This window comes from Heterocephalus glaber, unplaced genomic scaffold (genome assembly GCF_053883595.1).
Source record: "Heterocephalus glaber isolate CG9 unplaced genomic scaffold, H.glaber_assembly_v1.0 deba00001004, whole genome shotgun sequence".
NCBI classification, from domain to species: domain Eukaryota; kingdom Metazoa; phylum Chordata; class Mammalia; order Rodentia; family Bathyergidae; genus Heterocephalus; species Heterocephalus glaber.
In genome coordinates this window covers 4,589,620-4,610,682 of record NW_028258179.1, presented here as the reverse complement: position 1 = coordinate 4,610,682, position 21,063 = coordinate 4,589,620, and the positions used below count along the sequence as shown (strand labels likewise).

At 55.8% G+C, this 21,063-nt stretch overlaps 1 protein-coding gene across 2 annotated transcripts; it reads right to left on the bottom strand.

The window, feature by feature from the left end:
* Positions 1-13,656: 13,656 nt before the first annotated feature.
* Positions 13,657-17,681, bottom strand: B3gnt7 (UDP-GlcNAc:betaGal beta-1,3-N-acetylglucosaminyltransferase 7). 2 transcript variants are annotated; one of them, XM_004868051.4, is made up of 3 exons: positions 17,217-17,681; positions 15,669-15,858; positions 13,657-15,563 (listed from the first exon to the last, which is right to left on the bottom strand). In XM_004868051.4, exons 1-3 carry the CDS (start codon positions 17,225-17,227, stop codon positions 14,664-14,666), a joined length of 1,101 nt encoding a protein of 366 aa, XP_004868108.1. In that variant the 5' UTR covers positions 17,228-17,681; the 3' UTR covers positions 13,657-14,663. The 2 variants fall into 2 exon arrangements, with proteins under 2 accessions (XP_004868108.1, XP_004868107.1); XM_004868050.4 differs by having other exon boundaries at positions 13,657-15,858; positions 17,217-17,678.
* Between the last annotated feature and the right edge of the window lie 3,382 nt (positions 17,682-21,063).

The window sequence follows — 21,063 nt, the reverse complement described above, 5'->3', positions numbered from 1 at the left end:
CGTGGGGAGCTGTGTGGCACCGCGGCACAGTTGCCCTGCCTGCCTCTGGCCAGAGGCGCTGGGCCTGTTGTCAGGGCTCCCGAGGAAGCAGCCAAGTGGCTGTCTGGAATCACAGGAACACTTCACACTTGATGGATGCAGCCTTGGTGCTGGGCTGCTTGCTGCTCTGTGGGTCTCCTGCTTCGTCCACCTTACCCGAGTTAGAAGGCACACAAGAGATGCAGAATTAACACAGGCAGCCGGGTCTACTAAAATCCTGTTCTGATCGAACTGGGGGTGTCTTGAGCGGGTGTGTGGAGTTAGAGCAGCATCCTGAGGGCTGAGTAGCCGAAATGCTGACTGCCAGCACTGCACCACCGTTTCTTCAGGTCCACAGAGGGGGCAAAGGCCTGAGAGCAGGGAGCTCTATGCAGCCCAGGAGGACAGGTCTGTTGTGCAGACCTGAGAGCAAGAGGGTGCTCTTGAGCTAGGTGCTGTAGAGTAGCGCTCAGTCTCTGCTGCTGTAGGACTAAGACTGGTAGCAGTACTTGTCCAGTTTGTGCACCACCCTGGCTTTGAGGCCTCACTGTAGCCAAAGACCTGGCAGTTGTGACCCTGAAAATGCCATGGTTTATGTTTAGAGCAGGTCTGAGGAGCATAGTGCATAGCTTGGCAAGTGCCCTATGGGGGCCACACCCCAGCCCCTGAGTGAGGGCCTGAGTTGTCTCTACTGGTGGCTTCCTACCCAGAAGGGCCCTGTAGGGTTGGTCTAAAAGCCTGGAATCCAGTGAGTTTGAGTTGGGGTCCCTCTACCCTGCAGGGCCCCCCCTCCTTGAGATAAGGTCTCACTATGTAGTTCAGGCTGGCCTCAAACGTGCAAATCCTGCCTCAGCCTCCCAAGAGCTGAGAGAACAGCTGTGCACACTAGCACGCCCAGCTTCCGGTAGCCTTTTTGGGTACTTAGCTGCTGTGTGCAGCTGCAGGCTGCTGGAAGTCTTGTCCTTTAGAAGTGTGCAGTAGGGCTGCAGCATGGCCATCGGTACAAAGTCCTCACGTGGCTGGGGCCCTGTGGGAGTGGGGTTTCAGTAGGGCAGCCTGGGCGAAACTTCAGGAATGTGCTGAGACTGCCTAGCACCCCAAGGGTGGAGCACAGCTTTAGCTTTGGAGCTGCTGCTCTTTCCCACTCTGAGGGAAGGCAGTGGGAAGTCCAGCCCCAGAGCTTCCTGCCAGGAGCATTTCCTGTGGGATGCCATGGAGGGTGGGCAGGGCAGGGTGTGCAGTGAGGATAACCCTGCAGATCTTGTGCTCTCAGCTGCTGGGTGCCTGCTGGTGGTTTCCTCACTTGGATTTTGCAGCCATTTTAGAAAAGCAGTTCCAGGCAGCAAATGGTTGTCACCACTTCTGTTGTTTTACCAGCAGGTGGCAGCAGAGTCCAAGGCTGTGGAAGCTTCCTGGGGGAGATGGAAGGCTGAGCTGTCTGGGCCTCAAGGACAGTGGGTCTGCAAGGTGCAGGCTATGCCCCACCCCAGCCTGGTGTCCAGGTGGGGCCTCCGACTGAGGCTTAGTGCAGCTCCATTCTGTGGCTTTTTTTCTTTGAGAAAGGGTCTGTTTGCTTTAGGCTGGCCTTGAACTCGGTGTGGCACAAGCTGGCCTCATGCTGCCATGCCTGACCTGAGGCCTTGTGTCTGTCTGCCTTCCTGTGACCTGGAGAAGAGCAAAACTTTGTCAATCCTGCTTCAGTCTCCCTGAGTGCTGGGTGACCTGGCCCTGTGTTTTCTGTCCCCACACTCGTGCTCCCTATGGTGCCAGTGACGAGACTTCTGGCCCAGAGGGCCATCTGCCCTCCTTTGGCCTCAGAACAAGTCCCCACAGCTCAGCTTCCAACAGGCTGGCTCCACGCGATGCACAAGGCTAGACAGCTGGGCAGGGGTGACTCGGGGTGTGGGCGGGCGGGGTCGGTGAGTCGGTGAGTGACGGCGGGAACCTCAGGGTGTCCCTAATACACTGGTGCCGGTGGCAGCAGAAGGGCTCATCAGTTCTTTTCAGGGGAGAGGTGAGACGGCTTCAGTATGTAGTCCACCTGGCCTGGAAGTCTTCTCTGGGCTGGCCTCGAACTTGGAGTGATCCTCCTGTCTCAGCCTCCCAAGTGCTGGAATCACAGGTGTGACCCACCACATCCAGCTTCAAAAATATTCTTTAAAATAGTGAAAAGTCAGCTGAGCGTGATGGCGCATACCTGTGGTCCCAGCTACTTGGGAGGCTGAAGCAGGCAGAAGCAGTCTGGACAAATTAGCAATATCCTGTCTTTTCAAAGAAAATTTATTATTACGCATTTGCAGGACATAATTACATTTATATTGGGGAGTTGTACAAAGCACATTAACACATCGTAATTCTTTTTATGTCCTCTTCCCCCTCCCCTTCCGCCTATCTCTTGTTCGCCTTACCATTTGAAAAAGTTCTCTCCACTGTGTGTCTGATTTATTGCCCTTAACATTATGGTCTCAAGGTGTATTCATTTACCTACAAATGCCTGAAGTTTATCCTTATGGCAGGGTAGTACACCATTGTGTGTAAATGCCACATTTTCTTGTTTTTTGTTTTGAGACAAGGTCTTGCACTGTAGTTGAGGTTGGCCTTGAACCTGCAGTGATCCTTCTGCCTCACCCTCCAGAGTACTGGGTTTACAGGGTTGCCCGGCTAATAGCACATTTTCTTTATCCATTCATCTTGTTTCTAAGCTTTAGCTACTATGAATTGTTACCATAAACATGGGAATGCGTGGATCACTGTAATAAAACATTTACTCTTTCAGGAAGATTCCTAGTAGGGACAGCTGGATCAGACTGGAATTTCTACTGTCAGTGTTTTGAGGAATCTCCATAGTGGTACTAATTTCCATTCCCACCAACAGTGCAGAAAGGTTCCATTTCCCCCTGCAGCCACTCCAGCATTTATTATTTGATTTATTTCCTGCTTTTTTTTTTGTTACCGGGGATCAAACTCACGTCCTTGCACTTGCGAGGCAGGTGGTGGAACCACTGAGCTAAATCCCTGGCCCTTGATTTGTTGATAATAGCCATTCTCTCTGAGGTAAGATGGTATCTCAGTGTTTTAATTTGCATTTCTCTTAATGGCCAGTGCTGTTGAGCATTTTTCATGTATTTATTGGCTATTCCCTTGAGAAGTGTCTTCATTTTGGCTGTCCATTTCTGATTGGGTCCTTTATTTTGGAGCAAGAGCCTATCTTAAAAATAAAATGGTTTGGGATATAATAATACATTACCCCGGTTTCAATCCCCAGGACTAAAATCTTTTTAAAAAGTAAACTTGTGCAGAGCACGTGTTGCAAGATGAGCAGGATGGATGGAACTGGAGAGTCGCTCCCGGGGAAGAGGGCGACAGCCAGCCTGTCCCCAGCGCGTCCCCACTTGCATGCTCTGGGGTCACAGCAGCACTGAGAAGTCAGGCTGGAGAGTTTGGAGGTGGGGGAGAAAGCGCCAAGCCCAAATGCTCAGCTGTGCTTGAATTGCACTGGAGCAGGACAGGAGCCCAGGGAAAAGCCCATCTGTGAAGGGCCAGGAGCAGGGGCTGAGGATGTCCGAAGCTGCCTGGTGCCCGGCAGAAGGTCAGGGTGACGTGAGACTGCCCGGAGCTTTCCAGGCAGGGCTTCCCCTAGGGAGTCAGCAAAACACCACACCACAGCACTCACCCTCGGCAGGCCGTTGTCCAGGTGAGATGGCACAATGAATGAGGTGCCCACAGCGCACTCAAGGCCCTGACCTCCGGATGTGCTGAGGGGCTTGAAGAAAAGGATCATGGGGAAACTAAGAACCAAATGAAAATTCTGTAACTGAAAAATTTACTGCAAAGGCTGAGCAGAAGAGGCGGAGAACTAGAAGATGGACCGATTTAGTGTATGTACCCAAACTGAAGTTCAGGGGAGAAAATGGGGAAAAATAAGTACAGCCTCAAAGAACATCAGGCTGTCTAATGCGTGTAATTGAGTCCAGGAAGAAAAAGTGAATACGCAGGAAACATTTATTTGAAAACCAGTGGCTTCAATCCCTGGTACCAAAAAAAAAAAAAAAAAACCCCTAGTGGCTGAAGCCACGTATGGTGGGCACACAAGTGCTTGTAATCCTGGATACTCAAGAGTCTGAGGCAGGAGGATCAAGGCAGCCTGGGCTGCTGAGTGAGTTCCAGACCAGCCTGGAATACATAGTGAGACCCTGACTCAAAAGTCAATCTAAAATGATTTACAAACTTATGAAAAAAATCAAGGAGAAATGTCATTTTCAAATAAATGACCCTGAGAGAATTTATTCACGAGCACACTCAGCTCAAAAAGCTAAAGGAAGTTCAGGCTGAGAGAAAATGATCTCAGGTGGGAAGCTATAGCCTAGGAAAAATTAGAGCTGGGTACAATATTTCCTTAAAAGTATTCTCTAAAGGGGCTGGGGATTTAGCTCTAGTTCCACCACCAGCCTCGAAAGCGTAAGGTCCCAAGTTTGATCCTTGGTACCAAAACAAAAAGTATTCCCTAAAACAAAAATAACGCATGTATTACAGTTTAAAAATGCATATTAAAAATTTTTTTGAGACAGTCTTGCTATATAGTTCTGGCTGGCCTGGAACTCAAGGTAGTCCCCCTGCCTCAGCCTCCCTAGTGCTGGGATTATAGGTGTGTACCACCACGCTGGATGAGAAATGCAACTTTAATCCCAGTTGGAGATTTTAACACCCTTCATTTAGTAATAAAGGACAAGTATTAGTAATGATACAAAAGAAACAGTGGGTCAAATAGATGGAACATCCTGTTCTGTACGCATGGAAGAGTTGCCAAAATCGTTGACCCAAGAGCTGATCTTGGACAGTGGTTCCCAAGGGAGACCTGTCTGGGAGCCCCTTCTCTGGACACCACTGGAGGAACACGTGGGTTGGGGAGCCACACCCCCTTTTCTTATTGGGTACCAGGGATCGAACCTCAGGACCATGTGCTTGTAAGGCAGGCACAATGCCACTGAGCTAAATCCTGGCCCGCTTCCCTCCCTTTGCTACCTTCCGTTTTGTATTTAGGATTGTATCAAGGGCTTTTCACTAAGCTACCCCCTAACCCTTTGTATTTTTTATTTTGAGCAGGTCTCACTAAAACACAAAGTTGCCTAGGCTGGGCTTAAGCTTTTTTTTCTGAATTTTTCAAGGTGTCATTCTGTAGTTCAGGCTGGTTTTGAACTCACTATGTAGCCCTGGCTGCCCTTGAACTTGTGTCAGTCCTGCCTCACCCTCCCACAGTGCTGGCATTACAAGGCATGTGCCACCATGTCCGGCACTATGAGCAAGATGTGGAATATGGGCTGCCCAAGGCCACCCAGAGGATTCCTGTTCCAAGCTTCCTCAGAAAAGAAAATGCAACGCCACACTTGGAAAGACCCTACCCACACCATGCGTAAGAGGGTGCAAGTTAAAAACCCAGCCCCTTGGGGCTGGGGATTTAGCTCAGTGGTTCCGTTGCCTGCCTGGCAAGCACAAGGTCCCGAGTTCGATCCCTGGTACCAAAAAAGCCCAGCCCTGGGCACCTACTAGGGTGGTGGGGTCACCATGTCTGCTGACACTGGCAGCCAGTGTGGAGATGGGGCACCCTTGGGTGTTGCTGTGGGATGAGGTTGGGACAATTTCTAGGGACAGCCTGTTGGCTGTAGCGATCTCCTTGGGTTGTCATGTCTCACATAGTTGACCTGTTGAAGTCTTAACCCTCGGTTCCTTAGAAGGTAACTATTTGGAGTCAGGCTGGTGGTTTCTTTTGGCAGTACTGGGAATTGAACCCAGGGCCTCGTGGAAGCTTGTGTCCTACCAAAAAACCCGAAAATTCGGAGGACTGTAATTCCATATATGCTTGCATATGTATGGATTACCCCTTCCCTCCTCTCTCCCTCTCTCTCTGGGTCGGTGGGTCAGTTGGGTGGTCTTTTTTCTTGATGCAGGGTCTTGCTCTGTAGCCCAGGCTGCCCTCAGACTCACAGGGGTCCTCCTGAGTACTGAGATTAAAGGTGTGCACCACCATGCCTGGTTTATCCAGTAATTAATAATTGCTTTATTATTTCACATTGACATGTTTTTACCCTAAATTTTGTGCATCCCTCAACACTTTGAACTCCTGGGTTCTCTTTCCTCCTTTAATGTCTGAGCACCTGATTTCCTCTTCATGGCTTTGCTCACCTTGGCCAAGGACCCACGGCTTCGGAGCTCAGAGCTCCCCATCTTGGCTGGAAGAGAGACTCTGGGTCACTGACCCCAGCATCAATCTTTTTTTTTTTTTTTTTTGGTACCGGGTATCAAACTCAGGTCTTTACTTTCAAGGCAGGTGGCGGAACCACTGAGCTAAATCCCCGGCCCTACCCTGGCGTCACTGATTTGGGGGCCTCCTCATCTCTGGTTTTCTGTCCTCTCCTCGGGTACTGCCAACTCTACATCACCTCTTCAACCCAGTGTCCATGGGCTTTTAAAGCTCAAAAAGGCCAGCCGTGGTGGAGCACACCTGTGATCCCAGCACTCAGGAGGCTGAGGCAGGAGGAACGCCTCGAGGCCAGTGTGGGCTACATAGTGAGACCCTGTCTCAAAAAACAAGAAAACAGCTCACAAGGTTGAGATATGAACATAGTTTCACCTGCCTGGTGTCTTTCTCTGTGACATTCTCCATTGCTTTATGTGGAGGACACTGACATACTTATCTATGCTTCCTGTTTTCATGAATTCGTTATGTTTTGCCTTCAATTTCCCTGGCTTTTATTGTGTTATATGCTGTTTCACTATTTTGCAAATAATCATGAGTCTTAGAACTTTATTGAAGGAACTTAGTCACTAATTTGCAATTCCTGCTTCCTTGTTTATGGTGGTTCTGTGATCCCAGGGTGGACTTTGAGCTGTTACCATTCATCTGCGCTGTCGCACCAGACTGTTAATGTACATTAATGTAACTATTATTGCAGTTCATTTGTAGTGGATTTTTTTTTTCTGGTACCAGGGATTGAACTCAGGACCTTGTGCTTTCAAGCCAGGCTCAGTGCCAATGAACTAAATCCCTGGCCCTGTAGTGGATTTTTAATCTGGTAAGGCTAGTTTCGTTTCTTTTCAAATGTTCTTAATTAGCCTTGTTTATTCTTTCAGATGCCATTTACTTATTTATCATTGTAGTACCAGGAATTGAATGCTCAGCTTTGCTCATGTTGGGCATGGTCTACCACTGTGCATCATCCCCAGCCTGATTTGATTTATTTTGAGGGAGAGTCTCACAAGCTGGCCTCAAATTTGGAATCCTTCTGACTCAGCCTCCCTAGTAGCTGGATTCCAGGTGTACACTGCCATGCCGTTTAGATAGCTTTTAAAAAGCTCTGTCAAGCATGTACTTTAAAAATAATTTTGAATAGGAGTGTGTTAAAAGCTAAATATTAATATTTGAATTTCCATCTTGAAACAAGTGCTATTCACATGTTTAATATAAAAAAAAAACCCAAATGTTTAATATCAGTAAGAAAAAGGGGGCTGGGGATTTAGCTCAGCAGCACAGCAGCTGCCTGGCAAGTGCGAGCTCTTGACTTCCATCCCCGGTGCCAAGAAAAAAAAGTTTCGCATTTCTTAAACATATGTGCCAAAGATTTTTGTTGTTATTTTTCATTCAGGTTATTTTTTAATATTTTGTTTTGTTAAGTTCTCCCTATGTAGTTCAGGCTGACCTTGAACTCACTATGTAGCCAGGGATCCTCTTGCCTCAGCCTCCCGAGTGCTGGGGTTACAGGTATGTGCCACCGGACTTGGTCCATTTTAGTAATTTTTTTTTTTCTTTTTGTACCGGGGATCAAACTCGGGTCCTTGCACTTCTGCAGCAGGCGGCGAAACCACTGAGCTAAATCCCTGGCCCCGATTTTAGTAATTTTTATGGTTCTATTTCTACATATTAGCAGAAGTTGAACATATAAAATCTATACCAAGAAAACCAACAACCTTTTACAATAACATCAAAAATTGTTAAATACTTGTAATTCCAGAACATAGGAGGCCAAGGCAGGAGAATTGTCAAGTTAGAGGCCATGGGTTACATAGCAAGTTCAAGACCAGGCTGGACTAAATAGCAAGACCCTGTCTCAAAGCAAAAACAAACCCCAAACCAAATAAAACCCAACTTCCTCCCAAAACAAAAAACCCCAAAAGAAACCAACACAAAAAAACACATTTAAAAAAAACTTGGATAAAATGACATGTAAAATGAGCGGATAAAATGACACAAAATGAGCGTGGTGGTGCATTGTGATCCTAGCACTCTGGGAGACTGAGCCAGGAGGATCTTCTTTGTACCCAGCCCAGGCATCTTGGTGCTTCAGCAAGACCCCATCTCAAAATAAAAAATAAAAAGGGCCAGGGATGTAATTTAGTGTGAAAGCCCTGGGTTCAGTCCACACTGCTGCAAAACAAAAGATACATAATTTTATACATTTAGGAGGCACAGTATGAGAATTCCACACATACATATGTGATGATGAACTACTGAAATTAGCATTTCTATCTTGAATATCTATTTTATTTATTTAATTTATTAAAATTTTTTTGTCATCCTGGGGATTGAACCCAGGGCTTCTACACTGAGCTACATCTCCAGGCCTTTTTTTTTTTTTTGGTACTGGGGATCGAACTCGGGACCTTGCGCTTGTGAGGCAGGCGCCGGAACCACTGAGCTAAATCCTCGACCCTCCAGCCCTTTTTATGTTGTATTTTGAGACAGGGTCTGGCTAAGTTGCCCAGGCTAGGCTTGACCTGAAATCCTCCTGTCTCAGCCTCCCAGAGTGCTGGGATTGGTTTCTTGGGGGTTTTTTTCCCCCTCGAAGTTTCACTGGTTATGCCAAGCTGTGCAGTCAGGAGACTCGTGCAACCGCTGGGTCCTCTGCCCAAGCTCCTTCGAGGGGCTGAGCAGCTGTGTTTTCCTCGGGGACCTGGGGTCCACTTCTAAGCTTGCTTCTGCTGTTTTTTGTTTGGTTGGCTGGTTGGTTGGTTTGGTTTGGTACTGGGGATGGAACTCAAGACCTTTCACTTGTGAGGCAGGCGGCATCATCACTGAGCTAAATCCCTGGGCCCAAGTTCGTTTCTGCTATTGGCAGAATTTTGCTCCTAGGGGTTCTAGGGCTGAAGTTTGATTTTCCTTGCTGGCGGCTCGTTTAATCCCCAGCACCGCATAAACAAACACACAAACCACTGTCATCTGCTTTTGAGATGGACGACACCAAACCCCAACAGCAAACTGCTTCCCAGTAGCCCAAGCTCCACGGGCTTCCCGGTCACAGAGGATGTCTTGGTTCCTCTCCTTGTAAAACCACGCCTTCCTCCTCCTTTGCAAGGCGCCCCTCGGGTGGCCGAGGGCCTGGAAGTCACCCTGGGCAACCGTGGCTGTCCTGATCTCGGAGCACTTGATCCTCAGCTTCAGATCAGCTCAGAGATTCCGATCACGCTGGAGTTTCCCTCACAGCTGCGCCCGGAGAGAAGAGCGGGACCCCCGGGAACCCACCCCAGTGGCCTTGGGGTTGAAGCCCACGAGGCGTTTACCTAACGGATGGCTCGAGGTACCAGGAACAACCAGGTCCAAATTCTACCCCAGCAGAGCAGCTCAGGGGCCCTGTGGGCCAGGCAGTCAGCTGGGGGCGCTCCCGGACCTGTTCTGGAACTGCAGGGGACCACGCTCGGTCCCGCCCACCAACGTGGGCACCGCCCCCGCTTGTGGCCACGCCCCCGGCCCCCACACCGCCCTCGCCTCAGCTGCGCGCGCCGGGCCGGGGTTGGATGCAGCGGATACCCGTCCGTCCCCCCGCCACCACACTCGCGGGCTCCCCGACCACGTCGGCCCGGCACAGGCGGCCTGGACTGAGCGCCCCGTGGGGCTTCCTTCTGCCCGGGGCTGCGGGCCGCTGGGGGCCGCCTGGGCCCGGGACGGGCTGCATTCCGGGCGTTCCGGTGGGGCCCGGCTGCCCAGAAACGCCAGGCGCGAGATGGGGCGGGACGGGTCCCCTGCGCGAAGTGAAGGGCTGCGCCGCACGCCTCGGCCCACTCTGAAAGCCTTAGATGAGCGAGTTTCATATTTGAAGAATATGCAAAAGTAGCATTCCACCCCATGATGTCCATGTGTCTGTGTGTCCGTTCGCCGTAGTGTAAGAGCACTCGCTAAGAGCTCGTTTTCAGGAAAAGGTGAATTTAGGTCTGGGGCAGATCCAGAAGCAGGCACGCCTTCGAGATTTCTGGTCCTCATACCCACCCGGCTCGAGGACGGTGCTGGACCCACTCAAAGCCCGAGTGGACGCACAGGTTTTCAGAGGGGAGAAACCGAATTGCTAACCGAGGGAGGGACAGGGGCGAGCGGCCGAGGCCGATCAGTCCCGGGTGCTTAACCAGCGGTGGGACCTGGTCAGCCCGACTCGGCGGCCCCCAGGAACGCAAAAGGTTTCCTCCTTCGGGGCGTTTCAAAGAATAATCTGGAAAAGAAGTTTTTCACACAGTGGCAATACTATCGAAATCCCCCAAACCCCAAAATACTAAATTTCCAAATCATTCATTGGACATAACATTTTTCTACTCTGTGGGCTTTGGCACGAATACAGCACATTTACGACCAAGTTATTTGTAAGGAAGGAGGAAGGAGATAGCAGTTCTGGGGAGACGGTGGGGTGTCAGACTGGGAGCGGGGTTCCGGTGGAAGCCTCCGCTGCTCCCCAGCTGGGGTGCCCAATGCTGGCCCCAGAACAGGTCTTCTTTGTTACAGGCAGGAATCCCCTGCGGACTCCTTCAGTTATGTAAATGTGGCCGCCTCTGCACCCCAGCCCTGGGGAGAGCAGAACGGGACATTTTGGGGCCTGATAAAGGCTGCCCTTTCCCACGGCCTCTTGGAATGGAGAGCTGGTGGGGGGAAGCCGAGGAGCCTTTCGCAAATGCAGCCCAGGGTCTTGGGGGTGGAAAAGTCTTGCGACCACCACCCACCTGCTGTCCCAAATCGGGCTGGGGACTGACTCAAATCCATTGCCACCAAAGGCCTGGGAAATTGCTTCAGGATGCCAAAGCCTGAGTGTTTGTGCCCTTTGGTGGGGAGCCACAGTCACGCTCAGCATCCTGGTGCTAGGAGTTAGGATGGCTGAGCTGGTGAGGGTGTCTGGGGAGCGGGACACAGGCCTGAGAAGCCACCCGGCTGTGCAGGCCCCGTGTTCAACAGCGCCGTGGTGTGGAGGGAGGGGGAAAACCTGCATGCTGGTGGAGCGCACTAAGTTCTTGGCTAATTTGGGAGGGGACGGCTCCCACCCATGATGGGATTTTTTGTCCAAATGTAACCGTATTTGTGCCCCAAGATGAAGTCATGTTGATTATACACGGTAAATACCACAGGGCAAGGCATATAAAATGTGTTCCATACAGTGGCAACTGTTGTCATTATTACTAGCGTTAGGGCCCACAAGATGATACCCTGAAGTGCAGTGCTTTGTCAGGGAGAGGCTTTGAACTAAAGGAGGCTGGAAAGCAACCTCTCCACCTGACCCTGCCACCCCTCCTGTTGCCCTGGAGCTGAGGAGCAAAAAACACTAGAATTCTTCCCTCCCCCAAGTGAACCACAAAACCTGGACAAGTCAAACCCCTCTTCCTGGAAGACCCTCATTCCAGGGCCCATCTGTGCGTGGAGGGAGGAATCCAAGCAGACTGGGCTCCCTCTCCCATGTTATCGCTAGGTCAGACCATTAGGCCTTTTCTGGATCCCTGGGTCTTCATTTCTAAAGGCTCCCATGTCGCATAAAACGGTGATTAAGGAAATCTGTGTGTTTTTCCCTTGTTAAGCCGCCTTTTGTTGAGTCTCAGCTGTGACCTTTCGTATGGGTCAGCCCCTCTACCAGGAAGTGAGACTGTAAATACCAGCATCGTCCAGAAAGACCTTTATCTCTGTTTCTCAAAATGATCACCAGTGAGCTTCAAAAGGCCCAGCCGGTGTGGTGGAGCACCTCTGTAATCCCAGCACTTGGGAGGCAGAGGCAGGAGGATCGCCATGAGTTCGAGGCCAGCCTGGACTACAAAGTGAGTTCAGGTCCACCCTGAACACAAAGCGAGACCTTGTTCCCCCCCCGCCCCCCCAAAAAAGGCCAGGCCTGTCTTTAGAGGCAGCCAGGATTGCAGAGGCTGGGAGACACATTTCTAGAGTCACACTCTGAGGGAGAGGAAATGCCAGGGCCAGCGGAGTGGAGTGGCTGGAGCCCTCCAGGACCCCAAGGGCTCAGCACTCTGAGGGGCAAAGGGACAGGCCTGTGGCAGTTCTCCCAGGTCCAAGCCCCTTCTTAGTGGCGCCATCTCTCGATAAGGGGACAGAGGAGCCAGGGACAGTGGGGGAGGCCTTGGGGCCTGGAACTGGCTGCCTCCCTGTGCTGGGGGCGAGGACATATTTTCGAGGTTCCTGTCTGACCTGCTGGGCAGCTGTGGCGGCTCCCCAGGGCCTGCAGGAAGCACCCTAACTATTCCTGCCCTGCCGCTGCCGCCCAGGCAGCTACTGTGTCTCTACAGAGGCTTTTGGCTCTATCCCTGTGTATGTGGCACTCTGCCACAGGCGCACAGGCGCACATACGCTCCTCAGACACAGGTGCAGCTGGGCTGGAGCCTGTCGCCCACTGTGACATTCCTGGCCCTGCCTTCCGCTATGCTAATGGCGGCCTCCCCCCTCTCCCAGCAGGAGGGGCCCAAGTTGGCGGCAGAGGCTGGGGAAGGGGTGAGGTGGCCTGGAGTCACAGGGCCCATGGTGGGCACAGGCTGCTCCCACTGAGGGGACGGGTGCAGGGCTTCAGTGCCACCCCGAGCCCAGCTCTGCTGCTGGCCCTGTGCCCTTAGGGCCGAGACACCTTCCTGGGCCTGTAAGGCCCAGAACCAGGCCTGCCGGCCTCCCAGCTTAAGGCCCCTGCTCCCCCTTGATCCCACCTGGTTTTAGGTGCAGCTGCCACAAGTCCCCAAGGCCTGCGGGCAGTGCCCCATCCACCTCCCCACTGTTCCTGAGCTGCTCCCCCTGCCCAGACCAGGCAGCCTGCAGTGGCATGATGTGATAGTGTGATGGGCCGCAGCCTTCCAATCCCTAACAACTTCTGCACAGGACTCTGCAGTGAGCTCCACAAAGGCGGCAGCCAGCTGACCCTGCGGGCCGTTCGGGAGGAAGGGAGAGGTAGCAGCAGTCCTGTCCCCTTTCCTTCCTTGGGGCTTGGACCTGGGCAGCTGCTGGCTTGCTCACTGTGACTGCTCCTGGATCCTTTGCTGGGGGCAGCTTCCCTCCCCACCCAGCAAACAACCAGCTCAGGCCAAGGGCACCGCACAGGGCAGTCACCCCAACTCCCAGGCTGGGACCCCACTGGGCTGTGGCAGTGCTTCCCACCGTGGGGGGCACCAGCCTCAGCAATTGCCACTGACTCCAGCTTCTGGAATGCTGGCCTTGGCCTCGGCCCACGCCTGCTCCCCACAACTCCATCCTAATCCCAGTTCTCCGCCACCCCCAAGGTCCTTCGGCAGGGTGGGGGGCTCTTGCCCTCAAGAGACAGGACTGACAAGGAAGCAGCATCTCAGAGACCTCCAGCAACCTTGGTCCCAGGCAGGCCAGATGGAGTGGCAAGAGGAAGCTTCACACCAGAAAAAACCCAGTCCTGTTTTATTGAGAAAATAGAGACCATCCCTCCACCTTTCCTGGCGGACTCCACCCTGAGGTCGGGGGTGGCATCCCTGTGCACCCACCACCGCGGGCCCCTGTCCCTTCATTCACAGGGGCAAATGTTGGGCTGCTCAGGCCCCGGGGAAGTTGGGGTGCACGTGGGGAGGGGCTGCAGGGGGTGTGCAGGGTGGGGGTGCTTGCTGGGGCTAAGGGAGGTGAGGGAGAGGGAGGACCACCCCACTTCAGGCCCAGAGTCTGCTCCCTCTGAATTCTTCATAAATAAAACTTCACAGTAAGATTAAAGTCCACTTCCAGGACCAAACCGGCCAGTTTTGGGCCAGGGCACCGGCCTTGGTGGGGCTGGAGCCACACAGCAGCACTGGGACTCGGGGCCAGGAGCACTGCTCTTCTGCCCTGTGTCAGAGTACGGTGGGAGCTCAGGTGAGGTAGTGAGTGGCGGTCACACTTCCAGATGTAGAGGTCACAGCCAGGAGCGAGGCCTCCAGAGCAGAGGCTAGGGCTGACCCAGCGGGCCTGGGGCTGTACCGCGTCTGTGGGAGGGCCTCGCCAGCCGCAAGGCCCAGCGGCGCAGACCAGGGGCACCTGTGAGCCAGCACAGGGCTGAGCCTCTTTGGCTGGGGGGCTGTCTGGCTCTGGGGACACTGAGCCATTTCACAGGAGACACCCCTGTGAGGACGAGAGGCAGCCACAGAGCCCCCAGGCCAGATCCAGCCCAGGTCCCTGAGCACAGGTTTCCGGCAGAGGCCACCAGGGCCTCCCAGTCCTGGGCTTGGAGGGTCCCCGCTGCTTCTCAGATGCCCCCCAGCCTGGGCAGCACCCCATTCCCAAGCCTCACCGCCTGGGGAGGCTTCCTGCAGCCCACCACATCCAGCGGCACAGAAGGCCCAAACCCTCCACCTCCCGCAGGGACCAGAGGCTCTGTCCAGCACCACGGCTCCAGCGCAGTGCGCCGGCTGGCAGCCCTGTGGCATCAGAGCACCTGCAGCTTGCGGGAGCAGGTGAGATTGCTGTGTACCAGCCCCCACATGGCCAGCAGCTCAGTGGGCAGCAACTTGTGCACCACGAGCATGGAGCGGAAGAAGCAGGGCTCCTTGTTCATGCGGCTGGCGCGGTTCCGGGAGATGCCGAAGGTCTTGAAGCCCTCGTGGCCCGTGGGGCGCACGCCCAGCACTTCCAGGCACATGCCCAGGAAGACGTCGTCGATGGGGTAGAGCTCCAGGGTGTCGCAGGCGTGGTGCAGGCGCCGGGCCAGCCCGCCAGCCATGAGGAAGCCGCCACCGCCGGCATAGGGCGGGTAGCTGGGCTTGTTGTAGAGCACAGGGGGGATGTAGTATTTGTTGTCCTTCCTGCGGATGGGCTGCGCGTGCTTCAGGACATCACCCACGAACAGGTTTTCCCGGGGTTGCCGGTCAGCCAGGAACTCCAGCAGGTTGGTGGGGTTGACAAAGACGTCGTCATCGCCCTTGAAGATGAAGGGGATGTTGGGGCAGTAGATGTCCAGCCACTTGAGGAAGTGGATCTCCTTGAGGGTCAGGTTGAAGAAGCTATCCAGAAAGTCCCACTGCAGGATGTCGCCGTACAGGCGGTCCTCGTAGGCCAGCAACTGCTGGTAGTGGGCCCGTTCCTCCTGCTTGGACGCCGTGCCCAGCAGGAAGAGGGTGCGCACGGTGCCCCGGCCCCTGCCCGCCGACTCCCACTCTTGGCCCCAGGTCTGGCGGATGGCCTCACGGCGGTCATGCTGCGTGATGACTGACTTGACCACCACCATGAGGTACACGTTGCCCGCGCACTTCTCAGGGTGGTTCAGCAGCATGGGGAAGTACCGGCAGTGGCGATAGGTCAGGAACTGCCGGAAGTTTGGCTCCAGGCTCTGGAACCAGGAATGATGGGTCAGGTTAGGGTTGGCCGAGCAGTTCGTAGTGGTCACATCCCAGACCTGCGGCCCCCGGGAAGCCACTGGGCTGGGGGCCACCACCTCACTAGGGGTCTTCCAGAAGCTGTTGACGTTCACCAGGTGTCCACTTGGCTTCTGAGCCTTCAGGGGCTCCGGTGTGACTGGTAGGGGCTCCTGCAGAAAATGGCTGGGGGTCAGGCTGCGCTGGAAAACCGTCAAGGCCACGAGGAGAGCCAGGGCGAGGCCAATGCTCTTGTAGAGGGTTCTCTTCCTGGGGAATAGAAGGAGAAAACAGTGAGCACACCCCCAGGCAGCCCTCCCACGGGCTCGGGGGCCCCAGGCAGGCCCTGGGCCCCTTCCCTGAGAGGTCAGACCAGGGTCCTGTCCCCTCTCCCACAATGACCTCCTGACTCAGGGAGCAGCGGGGAATCAGGCCACTGTGGTTCCAGCTTCAGCTGCCACTTCTGAGCCCAATGACGTTAAATGGAAGTCACTTAACCTCCCCGAGCCACAGCTTCGTTCCCCAAATGGACAGAACACACGGGATAGGGGTGCCAGGCACCTAGCGGCATGCACTCGGGGAAACACTGTCACTGCACCCAAGGAACACTGGTGGAGACCTCTGCCCACTGGCTTTCATGTCCTGGTGCAAGCCAAGGGCTGTGGGCAGCGGTACAGCGATGTGATTGAGGAGGGCAGAGGAGGCTCCCTCTGGGCGTCACTTTGTAGGGCACCTGGGGAGCGGGCCCTCTCTTGGGTACCCCAGTCCATCTGCCCTGGGGGCAAAGGGGAGCCCTTAGGGTTGCCCAGAGCCTGCAAAGTGGGCAGAAACCCTCAGGAGGATCAGGGCCCCTCCCCCCACCTAAACAGCCCCGGGGCAGGAGTGAGATCGCCAGCTCTTCTGCCCTGGGAGGGGAACACATTTGGAGCCCCCACTCTGTAGGACACCCCCTGCCCGGGTTACCCCACCACACTTACTCAGGCTGCAGAAATTCCAGTTCCTCTCCCTGAGTGGCTACCCCTAGGGCCTGGGGCCTGAGCCCGCTCTTCAGGACCCTGGGGCCTCAGCTCGCCCAGAGGGAGGGGACAGCAGGGGGCTGAGGTCTGGGGAAGGCACCTGCAGCCCCGCACAGACTGCCGAGGCCAGGGGCAGGGCCGGCCAGGTTGCCAGGGGACGCCTGGGGTGGCCGCAAGGCTGGCCGGCTGCAGGTCCAGCACCTGGCGGAGCCCACAGAGCGAGTTCCTTCCACGGGGTCCCAAGGTTTCCCGGTCACCAGGTGGGGGGAAGCCAGAGTCGCCTCGGGCGCCTGGTTAGGGATTGTGACAAGCGCTGCGCACCCCGGGAGGGGAGTGGAGGGCTCGGACCGGGCAGCAGTCCCCCGGGTTCCAGAAGCCCCGCACCCCAGTTCGGAGTGCAGGCTAGGGGCAAGGCGAGCACCACTACACTTCCCAGAGAAAAACCCGGGAGGGCGGAGAGGGTTCGAGGTGGAGTGCGAAGGGCAGAGACCTGTGAGGGAAGGGGACAAGAGGCGCCCGGGGATCTCTGAGCCCGGAGGGCGCGGGGCCGCAGTCCCCGGCCACCCCGGGAGCAGGGCGAGCTCGGGGCTCCCCGCGAGGACCCCGACTCACCAGAGCGACATGGCGGCGCGGCCGAGCGTCGCGGGGCGCGCGGGGCGCAGGTCTGGCGCGCGGCGGGGACGGCAGGAGGAGGCGGAGGCCGGGCCGCGCCCCTGCGCGTCTTTTTCCCGGCGGAGGGCGGGGAAGGGGCGGTGGCCAGGTGCGTTAACCCCTTCGGCGCCCGCGGGCAGCAACCCCCGCCCGGGCGTCCCGTCCCCGCCAGTCCCGCTCGGAGTGCGGAGTGCACGGGGGTCACTGCCGCCTCGGGCGCGCCCCTGCTCCGCGCGCCTCCGGGGTCGCTGGCCGCTCCGGGACACGTGGGACACGCGACACCCGCCCACCTCAACGCCCACTCCACCTCCCGGGGCCCCTGGCGGACCCGCCCTGGGCTGGGTGGGGGCACTGCAGGACGGGATTCCCTTTCCCCTCGGCCGCCTGTGCCCTCTCCTCCTTCCAGGCCCCGGGCACCCGCACCTGGGCCCGGCCTCGGAGGAAGAGGGGCTGGGCCCGGAGCGAAGGCGCCACCTCCCGGGCAGAAGGGGCGGGAGGAGACCAGGCCGCCTGGGTCGGACCCCAGTCCGGGCCACAGCTCTGGAAGGCTTTCCTGTCCTCGGGCGGCTCCTCCTCCACATCTGAGGGTACCCCCATGACCGAGGGAGAGCCTGCCACCGCCATCCGGGCCCGGGCCCCTCCTCAACAACAAACGTGAACCACCTTCTCGTCCACCAACACGTATTTCACTCAAAGTCCTTTTTGTCCCCAAGCCTTTATTGATCTGCTTGCTTGGGTGCCAGGCCCGGCTCCTCTTGGGCAGTGGGCTGCACACAGACGTAGACAAGGGAGCAGGTGTGTTGGCCCAGGCTGCAGGATGATGTCCCGGGTAGGTGACCTGGAGGATCCAACAACAAGGCCTCCTTCTGGCCTCCTGTAGTTCTGGTCCTGTTCCATTTTGGGGTCCCAGGACTGAGTGTACAGAACTTCAAAAATGACCACAGAAATGGGGCACACGCCTGTAATCCCAGCTACTGGGGAGGCTGAGGCAGGAGGATTGCAAGTTCAAAGCCTGAGTACCCTTAAAGAGACCCTGTCTCAAAATAAAAAATAAAAAGGGCCAGGGATGTAGCTCAGCGATTCCTGGGCTCAATCCTAGAGTGAGGGGAGAGCCTGTAGAATTGAAATGGAGCATTTTATGGTCTGCTGATAACAGGTAATTCTCATGCAGTACTCATAACTTGCCAAGCCCAGTTCCAGGCCCTGGGCATTAATAGGTCACTTGGTGCTCAAGGCCTGTATGGTAATTATTCCTGACTAATGGAGGTACAAGAGGCCAAGACCAGGTGAGAGGTCTTCCGGAGTCAGTGAGCCATTTTCCTGCCCTGGGGGCACACAATCCTTAGCTGGGTCCCACGTGTGTCAAGAGCCCCTTTGGCCCTTTTCTTAAGGCTCAAGGGTCCCTTGGAGGGGAAGGAAAAACTTGAGGTACAACGGAATTTTCCGAGCTGTTGTAAACTGTGATCAGGGAATGCGAAGGGCCTTCCAGGCCAAATTCCAGAGAAGAACCTGGGTTAACACTGACCTGAAGTACCAGGCAGGACTAAGGCTCTAGGTAGCCCGAAGTCCATTGGCCAGGCCGCCTGCCAGTGAGGTCCAGTCACAGCCCTATTGGTCCCTGTGGCCCCCTTTAGCCCAGCTTGACCCGCCCCCTCCCAGCAGCACAGCCAGGCTCTTGCAACCCCCTGGCCCGTGAGGGACAGCTAGGGGTGCAGTTCCTGGCCTGAGGCTCACTTGTCACCTGAGATGTCTTCAGGCACCGAGGAGGCTGGACACAGCTGTCTCCAAGAGGGGTCGTGAGCTAGTGTTGGGGACTGGAGTCGGTGGGGGCTGGGTCTGCACCCTGCACTTCCCGGCTGCCACTTGGGGTAGGTGACCAATCCCTCCCAGATCTCGATGTCCTGTCTGGGCAGAGCTGGGTGAGAGGGCGCACGGGAAGCGAGCACATCAGTGTCTCCTGCCTGGCGAGCATCGTGGTGACGGTGGGGGTGACTGGCAGCAGTTTGGTCATGACTGTCTGGCCTACCCCACGAGACCCCAGCACTAGGAGGGCCCAGAGACGGGGTACGGTCGGGGGGGCAGGGTGAGCTAGGGTTTGGAAGTGGGATCCACTAAGACAGTTTGTCATGAGGGAGTTATTTGGTCTGTGCTCAGAATGGGGGAACGAATGACAAATGCGAGAGTTCCTGAGGGAGAGTGGGGGGGACTGGGAGCCTGGCAGGGTCCGGGGCTCCCCTGCGTGGCCCACACCTCCGATCAACTCCCACGGGCAGAGCAGATCGCTGTAGACCGGCTCAGAGCTGGGGAGGTCGAGCAGGGCCAGCCTGCAGGTGTGGTCTGGGCTGCCCCGAGTCGTGGCCACAGCGGGAACCTGCTCACAGGAGGTGGGGCAGGGGAGGGCGGGAAGCACATGGCCCAGCAGGTGGCCCAGCCATTTGTATCTGTGTGGCCTCCGCCTGCTGCCCTGAATGGGGCCCTCCATGAGCTGGGACGCAGGAGGACTCCCAAAGACCCCTTCCCTGTCTCCTCTTCCCCATCTATGCCTCCCCGTTACCTCTTTTGGCGCCTCAGTTCCGCTTCCTCCTCCCCATGTTCTGGGGATCCAGACCCTGCTGGTGGCCACAGCACAGGGAAGGTGTGGGGAGACGTGTGACCCACCAAGGGACACAGTGGGCCAGTGCTTGGAGGGACAGAGTGGGGTGACTCGGGCCAGAGGAAGCCAAAAGCAGAATATGAGGAGCCCGAGTGCCCTTGGAGAGAGCCCAGCCCTGGCAGTGGTAGATAGAGAACCATGCCACTGTCATTGCTTCACCCAAACAGTGGGCTGTGAGTGGGTGAATTAATTTTAGGGTTTGAAAGACTATGAGCAGAAAGTTACAGTCCAGGGGCAGCACAGCGTGGGCTTCAAATGTGGCACAGTGGACAGTCTGGGAATTAGCACCAGAGGATTGGAATCCTTTGTTCTTTAGTGGGAGGAGTGTTGCTGAAGATGTGTGTCTGATGGGGCTTGGCCACCCTTCGGAGCAGGGCCGGGCCCAGAATTTTCTCTAGTCCATCCTGAGCCCCATGGAGATGTGGCTGTTGATTGAGCTTGACATGGGTCAGTGCGCCCCAAATCCACCCCAGGGGTGCTTCCCTGCCGAGGATGGAGGGGCTTCCCAGAGCTGCTCGGTGGGTAGCTTTTCCTGAGACCCAAGTTCTGTGTACCCGGCCCTCTGATGAGGAGGCATAGGACGGAGACCTGTCTGCTCCTTGCAGGTCCCCAGGGCCTACTGTGGATGACCTGGTCCACCATGCAGGGCAGTGCTGGAGGGGCCTGGGACCCCCAGATAAGGGACATCCAGGCTGGTGCTGGAGGACTGCATGGAGGAGAAATGGGTCTGTCCTTGCTCTGGTGTCCCCAAAACCACAGCCCAAGAGGCGGGGCAGGACCTGAATCCAGGGCCCAGGAGGTCAGGTGTGGAGAATGAGTGGGCTGGGTTCTCCCTCCCAGGGCTGGGAAGAGGAGGAAGAGGCGGGCAAGGAGCAGTGGAGGCAGCGGGAGGCAGGCGAGTGTGGAGAGCGGGAGGAGGCGGCGTCTTCAGCGCAGGCAATGGCTTCGTCCACATCCGGAAAGTCCCCTCACTGGGGAAGACTGGGCAGAGAGAATCCCAGATTGCAAGAGCTGAGCTGCACGCAGGAAGGTCAGGAGGGCTGGCTGAGGTCCACTCGCAGTTCTCTGGCCCCTTTCCTGAGCCCAGCAGCCGCCAGCTGGTTGAGGGACAGCCGAGGACACACAAGGCTCTGTGGAGGCTGAGCTGGGCAGCCA